At 41.8% G+C, this 12,580-nt stretch overlaps 1 protein-coding gene across 3 annotated transcripts in view; it reads right to left on the bottom strand.

Annotated features, from left to right (window-relative positions):
* The window catches only part of CRHR2 (corticotropin releasing hormone receptor 2), a 158,196-nt gene that overhangs the window by 61,883 nt on the left and 83,733 nt on the right, over positions 1–12,580 (bottom strand). For all 3 annotated transcript variants that reach the window (XM_040548705.1, XM_040548707.1, XM_040548706.1), the window contains 2 exons: positions 8,126–8,211; positions 1,302–1,408 (listed from right to left, as the gene is read on the bottom strand). In XM_040548705.1, coding sequence (XP_040404639.1) covers positions 1,302–1,408; positions 8,126–8,211 — 193 coding nt within the window. The remainder of the gene's footprint in view (positions 1–1,301; positions 1,409–8,125; positions 8,212–12,580) is intronic.

Below are 12,580 nucleotides of genomic sequence, written 5' to 3'. Positions count from 1 at the left end.
ATTTTTCATGCCGAAGTTGACTGCAAAATGTAAACCTTAAAATCAAAGTTTAAATACCAGAAAAACAATTTAAAAGAGATCAGCTAGGCCACTTCTGTGTTAGAAGCTGCGTACATTTATCCCATATTATCTAATTGCTTCTGCGTTATTTACTTAAGCATTTATAAAAGATTCAGCATCAAAGCAGGGAATATAGTTGCAATGAATAATTTGCATTCTTTATTCAGTGTAAATTAATTCAGGGCTTCAAGCACTATGGGAATTAGCATTATATGCACAGTAAGAAGGTTTAAATGGGAGTTTAAACCAATGCATCGGAAGTGTTCCCATTGAATGTTTAAAGCTTTTTTTTTTCTTTTTTTTTTTTTCTGAGCACGGCTCATTCCACTTATAGACACTGGGGTGAAAGAAGATTCCTGTTATTAACAAGAAAGACCCTCTTGTTAATGATGCTTAAGAGAAAGACTTAGTGCAAGCCTCTGTAGGGATGCTTCAGTCTAGGAAAGCAGTAATGTGTTCACTTAGGTCTCTGTCTGTGATCTTGTGCTCCTGGTTAGGGTCCTCTACATATTTCTGCCTTGGTACTAATGTACAGTTTTTCTCAAGGATAACCATTCGACAGCACTTACTGTAGCTGGGACAAAGTTCAGGTTGAACATTTGTAGACAAAACCACACAAATAATAGAGAAATACCTTCTAACCAGGCCACCCCTATTAACCAGGAGAAGAGAATCACTTCTGTGTAGTTTCAGTGATTTACATTCCTTGTTTCATGAGCACTGGTGGAGATAAAGATCCCATAAAGATGTTTCTCTTGCTATTTAAGCAAAATTCAAAGTTCTTTAATGGAAGAAAAATTGAAATTAACCCAAAACACAGTGGAAAGATTTTATTTCATCTCCTCAGGTCTAGATTTGGGCATTATCTACCAGGAAATGCAAAATGCCTTGTGTTATTATGCAGTGCCTTAGAAAACTTTCCCCCAAACTTGCAACTTGACACTCTCAAATCCCATCTTCCCTTAATGAAGCACTCTGTGCTCACTGAATTTTTTGCTGCATCAATAAATCATGTATAGCTCTCTTCCTGAATATAAATAAGCTTTAAGTCTTAAGCATGGAAGCCATCATTACAACTCATCCACTGCATCAATCAATGAAACCATGTACATGCTTGGGAGCATAAAAGCCATAATTTTCCAAGACCATACGCAATCTGGACAGTGTTATTAGAGGGCTTGAGTAACCCAGTAAGTGTCGCACACCCAACCAAGTTAGAAGCATGCAAACAGATTACTCACCTCAAGCACAAGAAAAGCATAAAGGCAACTATAAGGGCCCCTACTGATATACAGTGCCCCAGGTAGTTTATGATGAGAGCAATCTTGTAATGGAGCGCATACTTCCTCTGGAGGTAAAGAGATAACATGATTAAATCAGCATGACTCTCTGAGCACTGACATTAAGGAACAGTTAATCAGTTTAGGAAACAGTAATTACTTTTCTCGACTTTAAAATGATATAATAGCCCCAGGGCTGATGCCTATGTACAAGCCAAACATGCGGCCCAGGCACAGAAGTACATGCTTAGTTTCATTTCAGTTTGGGATTTGTCCGCAGCTTCTTCCAAATCTCAGCAGAAAAGTTCTTTTCCCCCCTTTTTCTTCAATTTCCACAGGATCTCTTATTTCCATCATCATAATACTTTAAAATTTAGGTAACAAAGCTACAAAAGACACAGGCAATGATCTTCTAGCAGTTGCAACACATTACAAAACATTACTTTGTTAGAAGACTACACAGCCATAATGAGCCAGGTTATGCTACTTTCCTTCTCAAATGGTTTGGTTTTCATACAGAAATGAACCAGTTGTCAGTGTGAGTAAACAAGAAGCCTCTTCCATATGGGCAGATTTTACTCTGAGATACTCTCCTTGCAAGCTAAGATCCTTATCTTTCTGAGGGCAGAACTGATGCAGACTGAAAGAGCTGGAATCTGGTCTTGTCTTCTCAGGTTTGAGAGAGCCTGATGAAGCAGATCTTGAGCAGTGACCCAAGTATGCGATGAAACTTATTGTATTAGGGTCTGTTTCCTAGGATGCTGAGGGCATTAGTGGTAGGTTCTTGACCCTGGAAATGAAAAAGCATAAGCACTCCCACCTAAATCAGTGTATAAATCACTGTATTTAGCAATGTGACCAAAATTTGACCTTGAAGTAAATGGTGGGCTGTTGCTGGCTTCAGAGAAAGAAGCATCTCCTCTCTTTGCCTGATGGAGAGGAAGAAGTAGAAAAACACTATTCATGTAAATACTGAAGATGGTTAAAAACTGACAAGAGATGTACTACTTAAATAACAAACAACCCTGGAAACAGATTTTTTAATTTTTATTTTGGCATTTGTCTTTTCAGGCTAAGCGGATCTTTCCACAATTTGGGATGTTTGCCTCCCTCAGGAAAAAAAAGAAAAAAAAAAAAAGACCTAGAGTTTAAATTTCCTCCCTTGTGATAAAAATATAAAGCTAAAATCCTGTGAATGGCATCAGCTTTCTAATTTTGGTTGAACCTACTTTGTTTCAGTTTTCTAACAATTTCCCTGAAGGTTTTATTCCAGTTACAGGAATTTGTCAGTGAATGGATGTTTGGATGAAACTACAACCAGCAGCAGTAGTTAATCTGCTCCATTGTTCATCTTCCAGCACGTTGCCAGAAAGCAAGCGAGTGAGCCCTCTTGGAATCATTTTCATGATGAATCCTGCCTGTATCTTCAGCACATGGAGTAATGTGCTGTTTCTGGACTGAACTCAACCATGTAAGGTATTTTTAAGTCTATTATAAAGTCCCCTAAAATAAACTTCCCCTGCCCAGGCCCATTTTCTGAATTGCCTAGAGGAGAAAAAACCCCACAAGACCTGAATTCCACGCTAAGCTTTATTTATCTTTAAGTCACCAGGTCACCTAAAGGGGAGGAAAACGCACTTTAACCAATGTGCCTACCTGAAATGCAATGTTGTTTTATTCAGCTAGTGCCCTGGCAAGCTGGCTTGCTTATTTTCTCTCCTGCTTAATTACTCATGCAGTGCTAGAAGCCTTCTAGAAGATGGTAGTGTTTCTCCCAGACCAAGGATCCTGCTCTTTGAGTCTGGCCCTTCAGCTTGCTCCTGTGGCTCCTAAGCACTGTTTCAACTTCGCTCCAATTTTCAGAAGGTATGGTTCAAAACACAAGAAAATTGATTGGAAAGAAAAAAAACATAATAGAACTCCTCTTTGACACACTGATGCTGAAGGAAAAACAGGCATACATTTATTTTTTTCCTGTTGTTGACACTAACAAGGTTTCCTGAAGGCAAATTCAAATATCATAGAAACAAGAACTGCCTCGGTGCCTATGAAAAACTAAGCTGACAGGGTTGCAAGATCACTTCCCACCAGCCTACATGCAATCTGCATCTCTGGTAGAATTGGAGACAACACCTTCAGGGCTGAAAAACACGTGCCCAGAATCAGTCATGTGTTGGCCAAAGCTGGGTTCGTGTAAAATACTTACATAACTGTTCTGTCTCACCCTCTTGAAGACTGATGCATTTAAAATGCTAACAACCTTCTCCTGCTACACAATATTCCTCTGCTTCCAGGAAGATGTTTCACTCCACTAAAACGCAGATTTAAATCCTATTCATGGCTTAGAAGTAGGGTCATTATATTAGAAAGGAAATGGAGAAGGGGATGGCAAGGACATCCGCTGGCTGTGGTCTCCAGAGCACAGCAGATCACATCACTAGAGCCCTCGTCCATGCCATACCTATGCCTGACAATGATGCTATGTCACAGGGGGCAACATTATTTTCCAACAAGCTTCTACCAAATAAACTGAAGAAGTGCAGCCTTATTTCTTTACCTTTCACCAACTTTTCAAATCTAAGTTAATGAAAGAGACGCTCTCTCTCTCCAGGAACTTCTTTGCTGTAGTTAGGACATGATTGCGAACCTGTCCAAATCAAATCAGCCAATAATTTGAACTAACACCTACCTAATGTTTGCCCTTGTAACTCTCCAGATGACAAGGATCCTTCTCCATCTACCAGAACTTCTTGACTGCTACTGTTCCCAGCACACCTCTTCCTGTGACGTTTGAGTTTGACCCATTTGAAGACACTGTATCTCCCTCCTATCCAAAGACTTTTGAAAGCAGAATCACAGAATCATGGACTGGTTGAGGTTGTAAGGGGCCTCTGGAGGTCATCTGGTCCAAACCCCTGCTCAAACAGGGACACCTGGAGCAAGTTGCCCAGGACCCCGTCCAAACAGGGAAGTATGTTTGTTAAGTGAGATGCTGCTCGAAAAAAAAAAAACATCCTTCTTTGGCTTCTGCTGCTTCTGCTTTCTCCTAATACAGCCCTCCCCATTCCTCCTATCTTTCCAGATGTCCAAAATAGGGGATCTATCTCACCTAAGGGGCTGCTTAAAAGTTCATTGTTTGGGCAAAGCTGACTGCCTGGCACTCCATGAGAGTCAGGCAAAGGGAATGAGTATGTTGCAAGGGTAGTTCAATTCTTCCTGCAAAACGTTCAGGGTAATGACAATTCAGTCCCTGAAGAGGCGCCCTTATCCCTCTCTTGGCCATACAAGGAAACTGGATGACTAGTTTGGACCGAATGTGTAACTTTTAGACGATTAAAGATAATCTGAGGTGAATCTTAACTCAACTGAGCGCCGAACAAGCCAACGAAAAGGCAAGCTGACTTTCACTGCTGCCGAATCGAGGGAAGAGGCAGTATTTCTGCACAGGCTTTTTTTGCTTTCAAGTGGGAGCTCTCTCATCTGCCTCTGAGCTCGCTGCTTTCCTGTTGTGAGCCAGCTGGAAGCTGGGTAACTGTGCCTGACGTGACTGTGGTCCTAAGTAGAATGCATTAACGTAGGCCCAGCATGGTCCTAATTCAGCTACACAGCTTCAGGCCACCACAAAACAGCAGCAGCGCTGATTTCATACCCAGCTGCCAAAGGCCACATAGACAAGCCCACAGTTGTTAATTTATAGCTTTTTACGAATGCTGAAACATATTTTTTGCTGCTTGAGACCCTCATTTGTCTTCTAACAAGGGCACGGATTTGTGCCAGCTGCAGCAAAAGTCTCTTTGATACAGGAGCTTGTAGGCCAAGGAGAAGCTTTCCATTTATTAGACATTATGCCAAAGAGCCAGTTGGATCAAAATGATTTCTGTACCTGAATCTGGTGCCTGGAGAAGATGCCAATTGGTCATTGAGAGAGTGGGATTCAGGCTGACATTGCGACATCTACATTTGGGTACCTATCCAAATCTGAACCAAGAACTGAAGCAAGGGCTGGGAACATTTGTGGCTACACACAGGCATCCAGTGCCCCTTGAGGTGCATGCAGGGGACTCTGTTCCTCCTGGTCAGCCCTGGTGACAGACTTCCAAGACTGCAGCTGACGGACACTGTTATCCCACAACGCCTGTGGCATGTCTGCCAGATGCATGCAGAAACACTGGGGCATTTTAAACTACACTACATAACTATGTGCAGGAAACTAAATCCACCCAAAACGTCTATCTAGGAGCAAAGCAGTCCCAGAGCATGGTTTTATCAACGACTGCCACAGGTCACAACCACAGGATAAGCACTTATGTATGGAAGTAATCCATCAGGGAATGTGTGCTATGGGAGTTTATGTCCCCTGAGACTGACTCCCAGCTGCAAAAAACTGCAATTTCCCTTGCTGCATTGCCAACATGGTCATAAAAGCATGTAGCACTTGACACTGGGCTGATCTTGAAAACTCCTGTTTCTGTCCCCATGTATCAATCATTGCATTTCAAGTCAAACTATGTCCTTCCTTAGAAATCTGGCTGTAAGAGGTCAGGCTTGATAGTGGTGTTGTTTTCTGCGTGAAAAACTAACACAAAACACAGGGGGTACATCCTGAACGATACGTGGCATCTGCTGCGATCAGTCAACAAATAACAATAGACCCACGTGTGTCCTTGCATCTCACCTTTAATCAAAATGGAGGATTATGCAAATCCATGGGGATTTCTTTTTTTCTTTTTTTTTTTTTTTGAGATCACAAAGCAACCCAAGTATTCATCTGTAACACTGAGCATTATGTAGAGATTTAGGAAATATTCACAAATATTAATATTTGTAAAGCTTGTCACAAATCTTTAAAGATCTACTAAATGAGTTTTTAAGCTTTAGCAAACAAGGGTCGGTGGAACATCTGCACTTTCCTCTGTTTAAGGAACATGCTATTTAAGAAGTTTTAAGCTATCACCATAGCTGCAAAGTTTTTTAAAAGAAAAAACAGAGCAAAGGAGATAATCCCATACTCTAGTCACAACACTTCTTCAGCCTCTTCAAATAAAACTCCTCTGTATTTGCTCGTGCAGAGACAGCAACTGTTTAAGTTATGCAGAAAAACACATAAAGAGTTTCATTAAAATACAGCAGCATTTTCCTGAGCTCATACAGCAGACTGTTACTGGCAGCTCAGGTTTCCCATATGAGGTAACCCACACCAAAGATTTTTAGTCTTTGCCCAGACTTTTACCCTGTTCTCGAGATGCTACACCCCACCTTCCCACCTTGCTCATTTTTAAGAGGTGGTTTCACAGAACTGCAAATCCACCTCAGTCAGAGCTACCATGGGATGCTTTCCCCTTCGACCCTGGTCAGCCTTTCACTCCATACATTTGCCCTACAACCAGCACTCCTGCAATAATGATAAAAGAAGGTGCAGAGAACCAATCCAGCTGAAAACTGACCCAACAAATCAAGTGTTTCCACTTTCAGTGGGAAGAAAATACAAGGATGGGCCCCCACTTAGACCAGCTTGATTTGCCATGGGACCCTCTCCACTGTGCCAGGCAATCTTGAATGTTACCAGTCCCGCCAGAGGGCAGTCCTGATCTGGTGCATTTCTTACTTTCTAGAAGCCTCCAGCTTTTTTTTTTTTTTTTTTTTTTTTTTTTTTTTGGGTGGGGTGGGATCCAACGAATTACCTAGCCATAAATAAGAGTGGGTACTTCTCAGCACGTGGTGTGTAGTTACCTGTTTTCTCATTCATTTCTCAAAGCCCACATTCAGCAACATTGATCTTATGGGACAGATGGCAAGCTATAGCCAAGCCACATCACAGCTGTTCTGGGTGCAACTCCTGAGCCTGAAATCTGGATTAGCTCTGCAAACAGCTTGCAGCAGGCAAGACCTTGTCTTCCTCCTCTCTGTTTGAAACCAGCATGGCACAACTCGAGTGGCAGAAAGAGTGGAAAGAACCCCAAAACATAAACAGGCCTGAGCTGCTGGGCTCCATCACCCCTGGCAGAGAGACAGGACAAAACCCCAGTGTGCCTGTGTGTCCCACTGTAGCACTCAAAGCAGGGGGAGGGAAAGAGGACATGGCAGGGAAGACCTGTCTTAAACTGAGGATGAATTTAAACTGAGGTTTAAACTGAGGATGAATGTCTACGATGCCTCCAAAAAAAGGTGTGACATTTGAAAAAAAGGACAATCTGCAATTGCTTGCAGCTTTTCTGAAGGGGCTTAACCCTTTATGCTAATTTCATTTTGTAAACTATATAATGCAGGGCTGGCTCAATTTTTTTAAAGCCAGCTGGGACCTGAGTATGCTTTTTCTATATTTTTCTGCTGCTGCCCCTTTACATATTTGCTGAAGGGAAAATGGCACTGAGATCTAGAAAGGCCAGTTGTCAATGAGACTTTAGAACTGGCAGGTAGGGGGTTGAATCAGATAATGAAAGTTTACATTCCACTGCCAAAGAAGCTTTTGGTATTACTGTTATTATCACTAACATTTACTGTAGCAGCTGTAGGCTCTCAACAAAGCTAGGACGGATCTGCATAAACATATACCACCACGGACAGGGTGAAATAAAGCATCCTTTATTTTCTAAAAACTATGTGTGTAGAGAATATGGAGAGAGGATAAATGATTCGCTGAATTCACACAGAGGATTTGTTGCAGAGACAGAAATGGAATCCAGCTCAGAAATCCTAAATTAGTGTGTTAACCTTAAGCTTGGCTTTGCATTCATATATGCTGAGAAATGACATTGAGAAGAATGAAAGGAAAGAAAAATACAGACCTTGTCATCCAGAATAGGCTCACACTGAGAGTAGTTTATCTTGGAAGCCCACGTTCCATTGCCCAGGCATTCTCTGTAGGCGTTTCCTGGTAGGGACCAAAATAAAAAAGAGATGAACACTCTGTACTGGACTTTAAACAGACTAGCAAATTCACATATTTAAGAAGAGGTTAACAGTAAAGATTATTCACAAGGCAAATCAACATATCCCACTACTGTGAGGACGGAAGACTTGAACAGCCTGCCAAGGAGGGAACAAGACAAATAAAAGACATCAATGCATCTGGAGACAACACGTTTTTCAAGATATTTATTGATAATAGTTTCTGTAAGTAAACGGGAGTGACAGAAAATATATTAAAAGAGCAGTCCAAGAGAAACTTAATGCAAGTGTCTTTCAGAAAGCAGTTAAATGGTGTATTCATAAATGGGCAGTTTAGGTCTGAAGTGTTCCATCTAGGAAAAGGGCATGCAGGTGGTAAACTTACTGCTCTACTATCCTCCTGCTTATTCCACTGTGAACTAGACGAAACATTCCTGGATATTGATTTTTCTAGAGTCTTTCTCTGCAACAGCTTTATTGGTAAAACGTCTGCAAAGGATCTGAAAGAGGAGCAAGACAACCACATCTCCCAGCCCCAGAACAGGCAGGTGCTGAGGAGGCCACACGAGAACAGATTTCAGAAATGGGTACACATAGGGTAGGATGTGTTCACCCATCCCTATGAAAAAGAACCCCCTCTGATCTCTTTCCAAGGTGTCATTAAGTGAAAATCAGCAATTACTTCACCGAAGAAAAGTGATTTCATGTCCAATTGCATTGACACCCTGAGTAGCTCTGGGAACTGCATACATTGGAGGTAGGGAGGAGGTTTCAGCTTCTGGTAAATACTCCTCTTCGTCAGGAGGAACTCAGAGAGAAAACTATGCAGTTTTTCTGCATAAACTACCTTTCTGCAGCCATCAAAAGTACAGCCAGTCCCAAGAAATAGATTTTTCCACGCTTATTTTAAACCGACTTAGAAACAAGAAAGTTAAAATAAAACAGGAAATTCAGAGATCCCAGAGGATACATACAATTTCCTAATGAACTCTTCATGATGTTCTTGCTGCCCTTTACCCAGTTTTTTTGTTGGGACTTTGCCATGGTCATTCAGTACTAATTCAACACCCAGCCATCAGGAAAATAAGATGTCAAATGAAAGCATCACATTGATGTTTCTAAAAGTGCTGTTGACAACAGCCATTGAAAAAGCCATTGAAAGCTTTGAAAAGGTGCTTCTTCGTAAAGAGGAGGGAAGTCAACATAGAAAGCAACAAGGAACAGTTCACCTACAGCTCCAGGTTGCACCATATTCATACATACCACCAGATTTCAGTCTGTTCTTTTCTATTTGCACTGTTTCTTCTTGGACTGACAAGGCCAAACAAAATAAAATGACTGGTAACATTGGGGTCAACTGTGGAAAACTGTGTGAAAAGTAAGGTCATCAGTTTCCATTTCTGTCACTAATATACTGGTAAATTCATGTAATTCCATGTCCTTATAAGCAAATCAGATACAGACTGCAATTTTCTGTGCTATTTTACATGCAGTTTTCCTCTGAGAAGGAAGCAGGTGATTAAACTTCTTTCCTCACTATTATTATTCAACATACAAAGCTAAATGTGCCTCAAAACATCTTTCAGTTCCTTCTCTGAAACCAGATTTCGGTGGGGTTCAAAGGTTGGATCCAAGTTTCAACCTTGAAAGCCCCTGTATTTGGCTCCTCCTCATGGCCAACAATGAAGCTCCCTGGCTGCTGATTTTGAGTGTCTGTTTCAAAAATATGGCTCTCCAGACACTGAACGGGAAACTTTGGTACTTAACCAGATCCTGAATCCCACTTCCAGGACAGTGTCCTTAAGAAACCCTTGTTTTATTTATTCTGTCTCTTCCTTTCCCTAGGCATATTGTGTCCAAAGAAGGGCAACGAAGCTGATAAAGGGTCTACAGAACAAGTCTAATAACGAGCAGTTGAAGGAACTGGGGTTACTTAGCCTAGAGGAAAGTAGGCTCAGGGAAGGCTTTATTGTTCTCTACCACTCCCTCAAAGTAGGTTGTAGGGTGGTGGGGGTTGGTCTTTCCTCCCAAGCCACAAGCAATAGAACAAGAGGAAATGACCTCAAGTTGCACCTGGGAAAGTTTAGGTTGGATAGTAGGAAAAATTATTCACTGAAAGGGTTGTGAAGCATTGGAACGGGCTGCCTGGGGAAGTGGTTGAGTCACCATCCCTGGAGGTATTGAAAACACGTGTAAATGCACCTCGAGTACTGTGTTCAGTTTGGGGCCCCTCGCTACAAGGACATCGAGGTGCTTGAGCAAGTCCAGAGAAGGGCAACGAAGCTGGTGAGGGGTCTGGAGAACAAGTCTTATGAGGAGCGGCTGAGGGAGCTGGGATTGTTCAGCCTGGAGAAGAGGAGGCTCAGGGGTGACCTTATCACTCTCTACAGGTACATTAAAGGAGGCTGTAGCGAGGTAGGGGTTGGTCTATTCTCCCACGTGCCTGGCAACAGGACGAGGGGGAATGGGCTAAAGTTGCGCCAGGGGAGGTTTTAGGTTGGATATTAGGAAAAACTTCTTTACCAAAAGGGTTGTTAGGCATTGGAATAGGCTGCCCAGGGAAGTGGTTGAGTCACCATCCCTGGAGGTCTTTAAAAGACATTTAGAGGTAGAGCTTAGTGATATGGTTTAGTGGAGGACTTGTTAGTGTTAGGTCAGAGGTTGGACTGGGTGATCTTGGAGGTCTCTTCCAACCTAGATGATTCTGTGATTCTGTGAAATGCAGTGCTTAGGGACATGGTTTAATGGTAGGCTTGGCAGTGCTAGGTTAAAGGTTGGACCAGATAACCTTAGAATTCTTTTCCAACCTAAATGATTCTATGATTCTCTTCTATGACTCTACCTTTTCAGGTGTGGAGACAAGAAGCACAATGCTGTGAGACGTTTGGAATGCACAACTTGGCTATGTAAGTCCTTGAGAGGGAAAGACATATTTGAATCAAGAAATTATTTATCCATCCAAAAGGAAAACCACTCTTCTTCTGATTTTCCTCCAGATAAAATATTGACAGCAAACAGAAATAGCTTGAAGTTGGGTGAAAGAGAGGGGAAGTGTTAAAATTAGGGGAAGAAGACTCATTTGACACGTCTTCCCTAAAATATTTCTTAGTTGAAAGCAAATTTCAGGATTGCTTTCTTCATCCCTACAAACTTCTTCCACTCCTCTTCTCATTGTTATTTCCATTTTACAGGTACGGAAACAGAAGCGAAACGTGTGCATGACTTCCTGAAAGTGACTTAGCAGGACTGTGACAGAGCTGTGAACCATCACAAACCATGTCTTCTACTTTATCGGGCCATGATGCCTCTGTCTCCTGCACTGCATCTTCTCTGCTCCTTGCAATTTTTTCAGAAAGATAAGCGACTTTCCACAGAACAGGATGGCCACTTGAAAATCCTCCCATTAGTAAATGAACAATATTTCTCTCCATGTGAGCATGGGCTTAGCCCTTCAAAGATTAAGATCCTCAGCACAACTCCAACTAAGTATTCACCTATGTAAAAAGGCTCCCACAACCTGCAGTGGCTCCCACAACCTGCAGTGAATCACTGGGATGGAGACACCCAATGATTCCCCTGGGTTCACACTAGCTGACTGCTACATTAAACATTCACTGGAGTTTCGTTAGTGCTTCTCTTTCTTACTGATAGACATTCAAAGTGTGTCTTGCCCTAACCTTTACCATCTGGCTTAAGTAATTAGTAAATGCAAAAAGGTCCCATTGAAGGCCACAAAACTTCATTTTCACTTGAAACCTCGTTAGTAAAATGGGTGGGAGTTCTATAGTCAGTCTGGGATTGCAAACTGATGAAACAGGTATTTGCATGAATCCCAGTGATAGCAAAGATATTATTGGCCCATTTCCCTTTGAACACAGAATCTCAAGTTTTTAATCCAAAGGAAATATTAGAGAACAGATCATGATTAGCAAAGCAAGATTAAGTGTAATGAAGGCCATTCATTTCTGCCTCCATATTGACGTGCAACATGAAGAATATTAGCGGTTACAAAATGCACCCCTGAGCTCTTTCATTGCAAACGCAGGAATCCTACACAACATACACAGCAAAGCAGTATGGCAGCTCATAAACCCAGACCTCTTACATGGTGAGTATCAGAAAAAAGAGGAGGACAAAAATCAGACTCTGAATTTCTCCAGTCCAGAATCTCCTCCAGCATCAGTCACTTCTCGGAAACAAACACAGCAAGTAGATCTGACTTCTGGGAAAGTCTCATTCCAAACTGCAGTAGTCATAAGTAATTCATACTCCAAAGCAAAGGTCTTCTTTCGTTCTTCCAGATGCCTTACAACATTAGTTCTAATAGCCACATGGAAACAAGTTTCTGATCA

The sequence above is a fragment of the Cygnus olor genome, chromosome 2, assembly GCF_009769625.2.
Source record: "Cygnus olor isolate bCygOlo1 chromosome 2, bCygOlo1.pri.v2, whole genome shotgun sequence".
NCBI classification, from domain to species: domain Eukaryota; kingdom Metazoa; phylum Chordata; class Aves; order Anseriformes; family Anatidae; genus Cygnus; species Cygnus olor.
The sequence above is the reverse complement of the archived record's forward strand: the minus strand, read 5'-3'. Positions and strand labels throughout refer to the sequence as shown.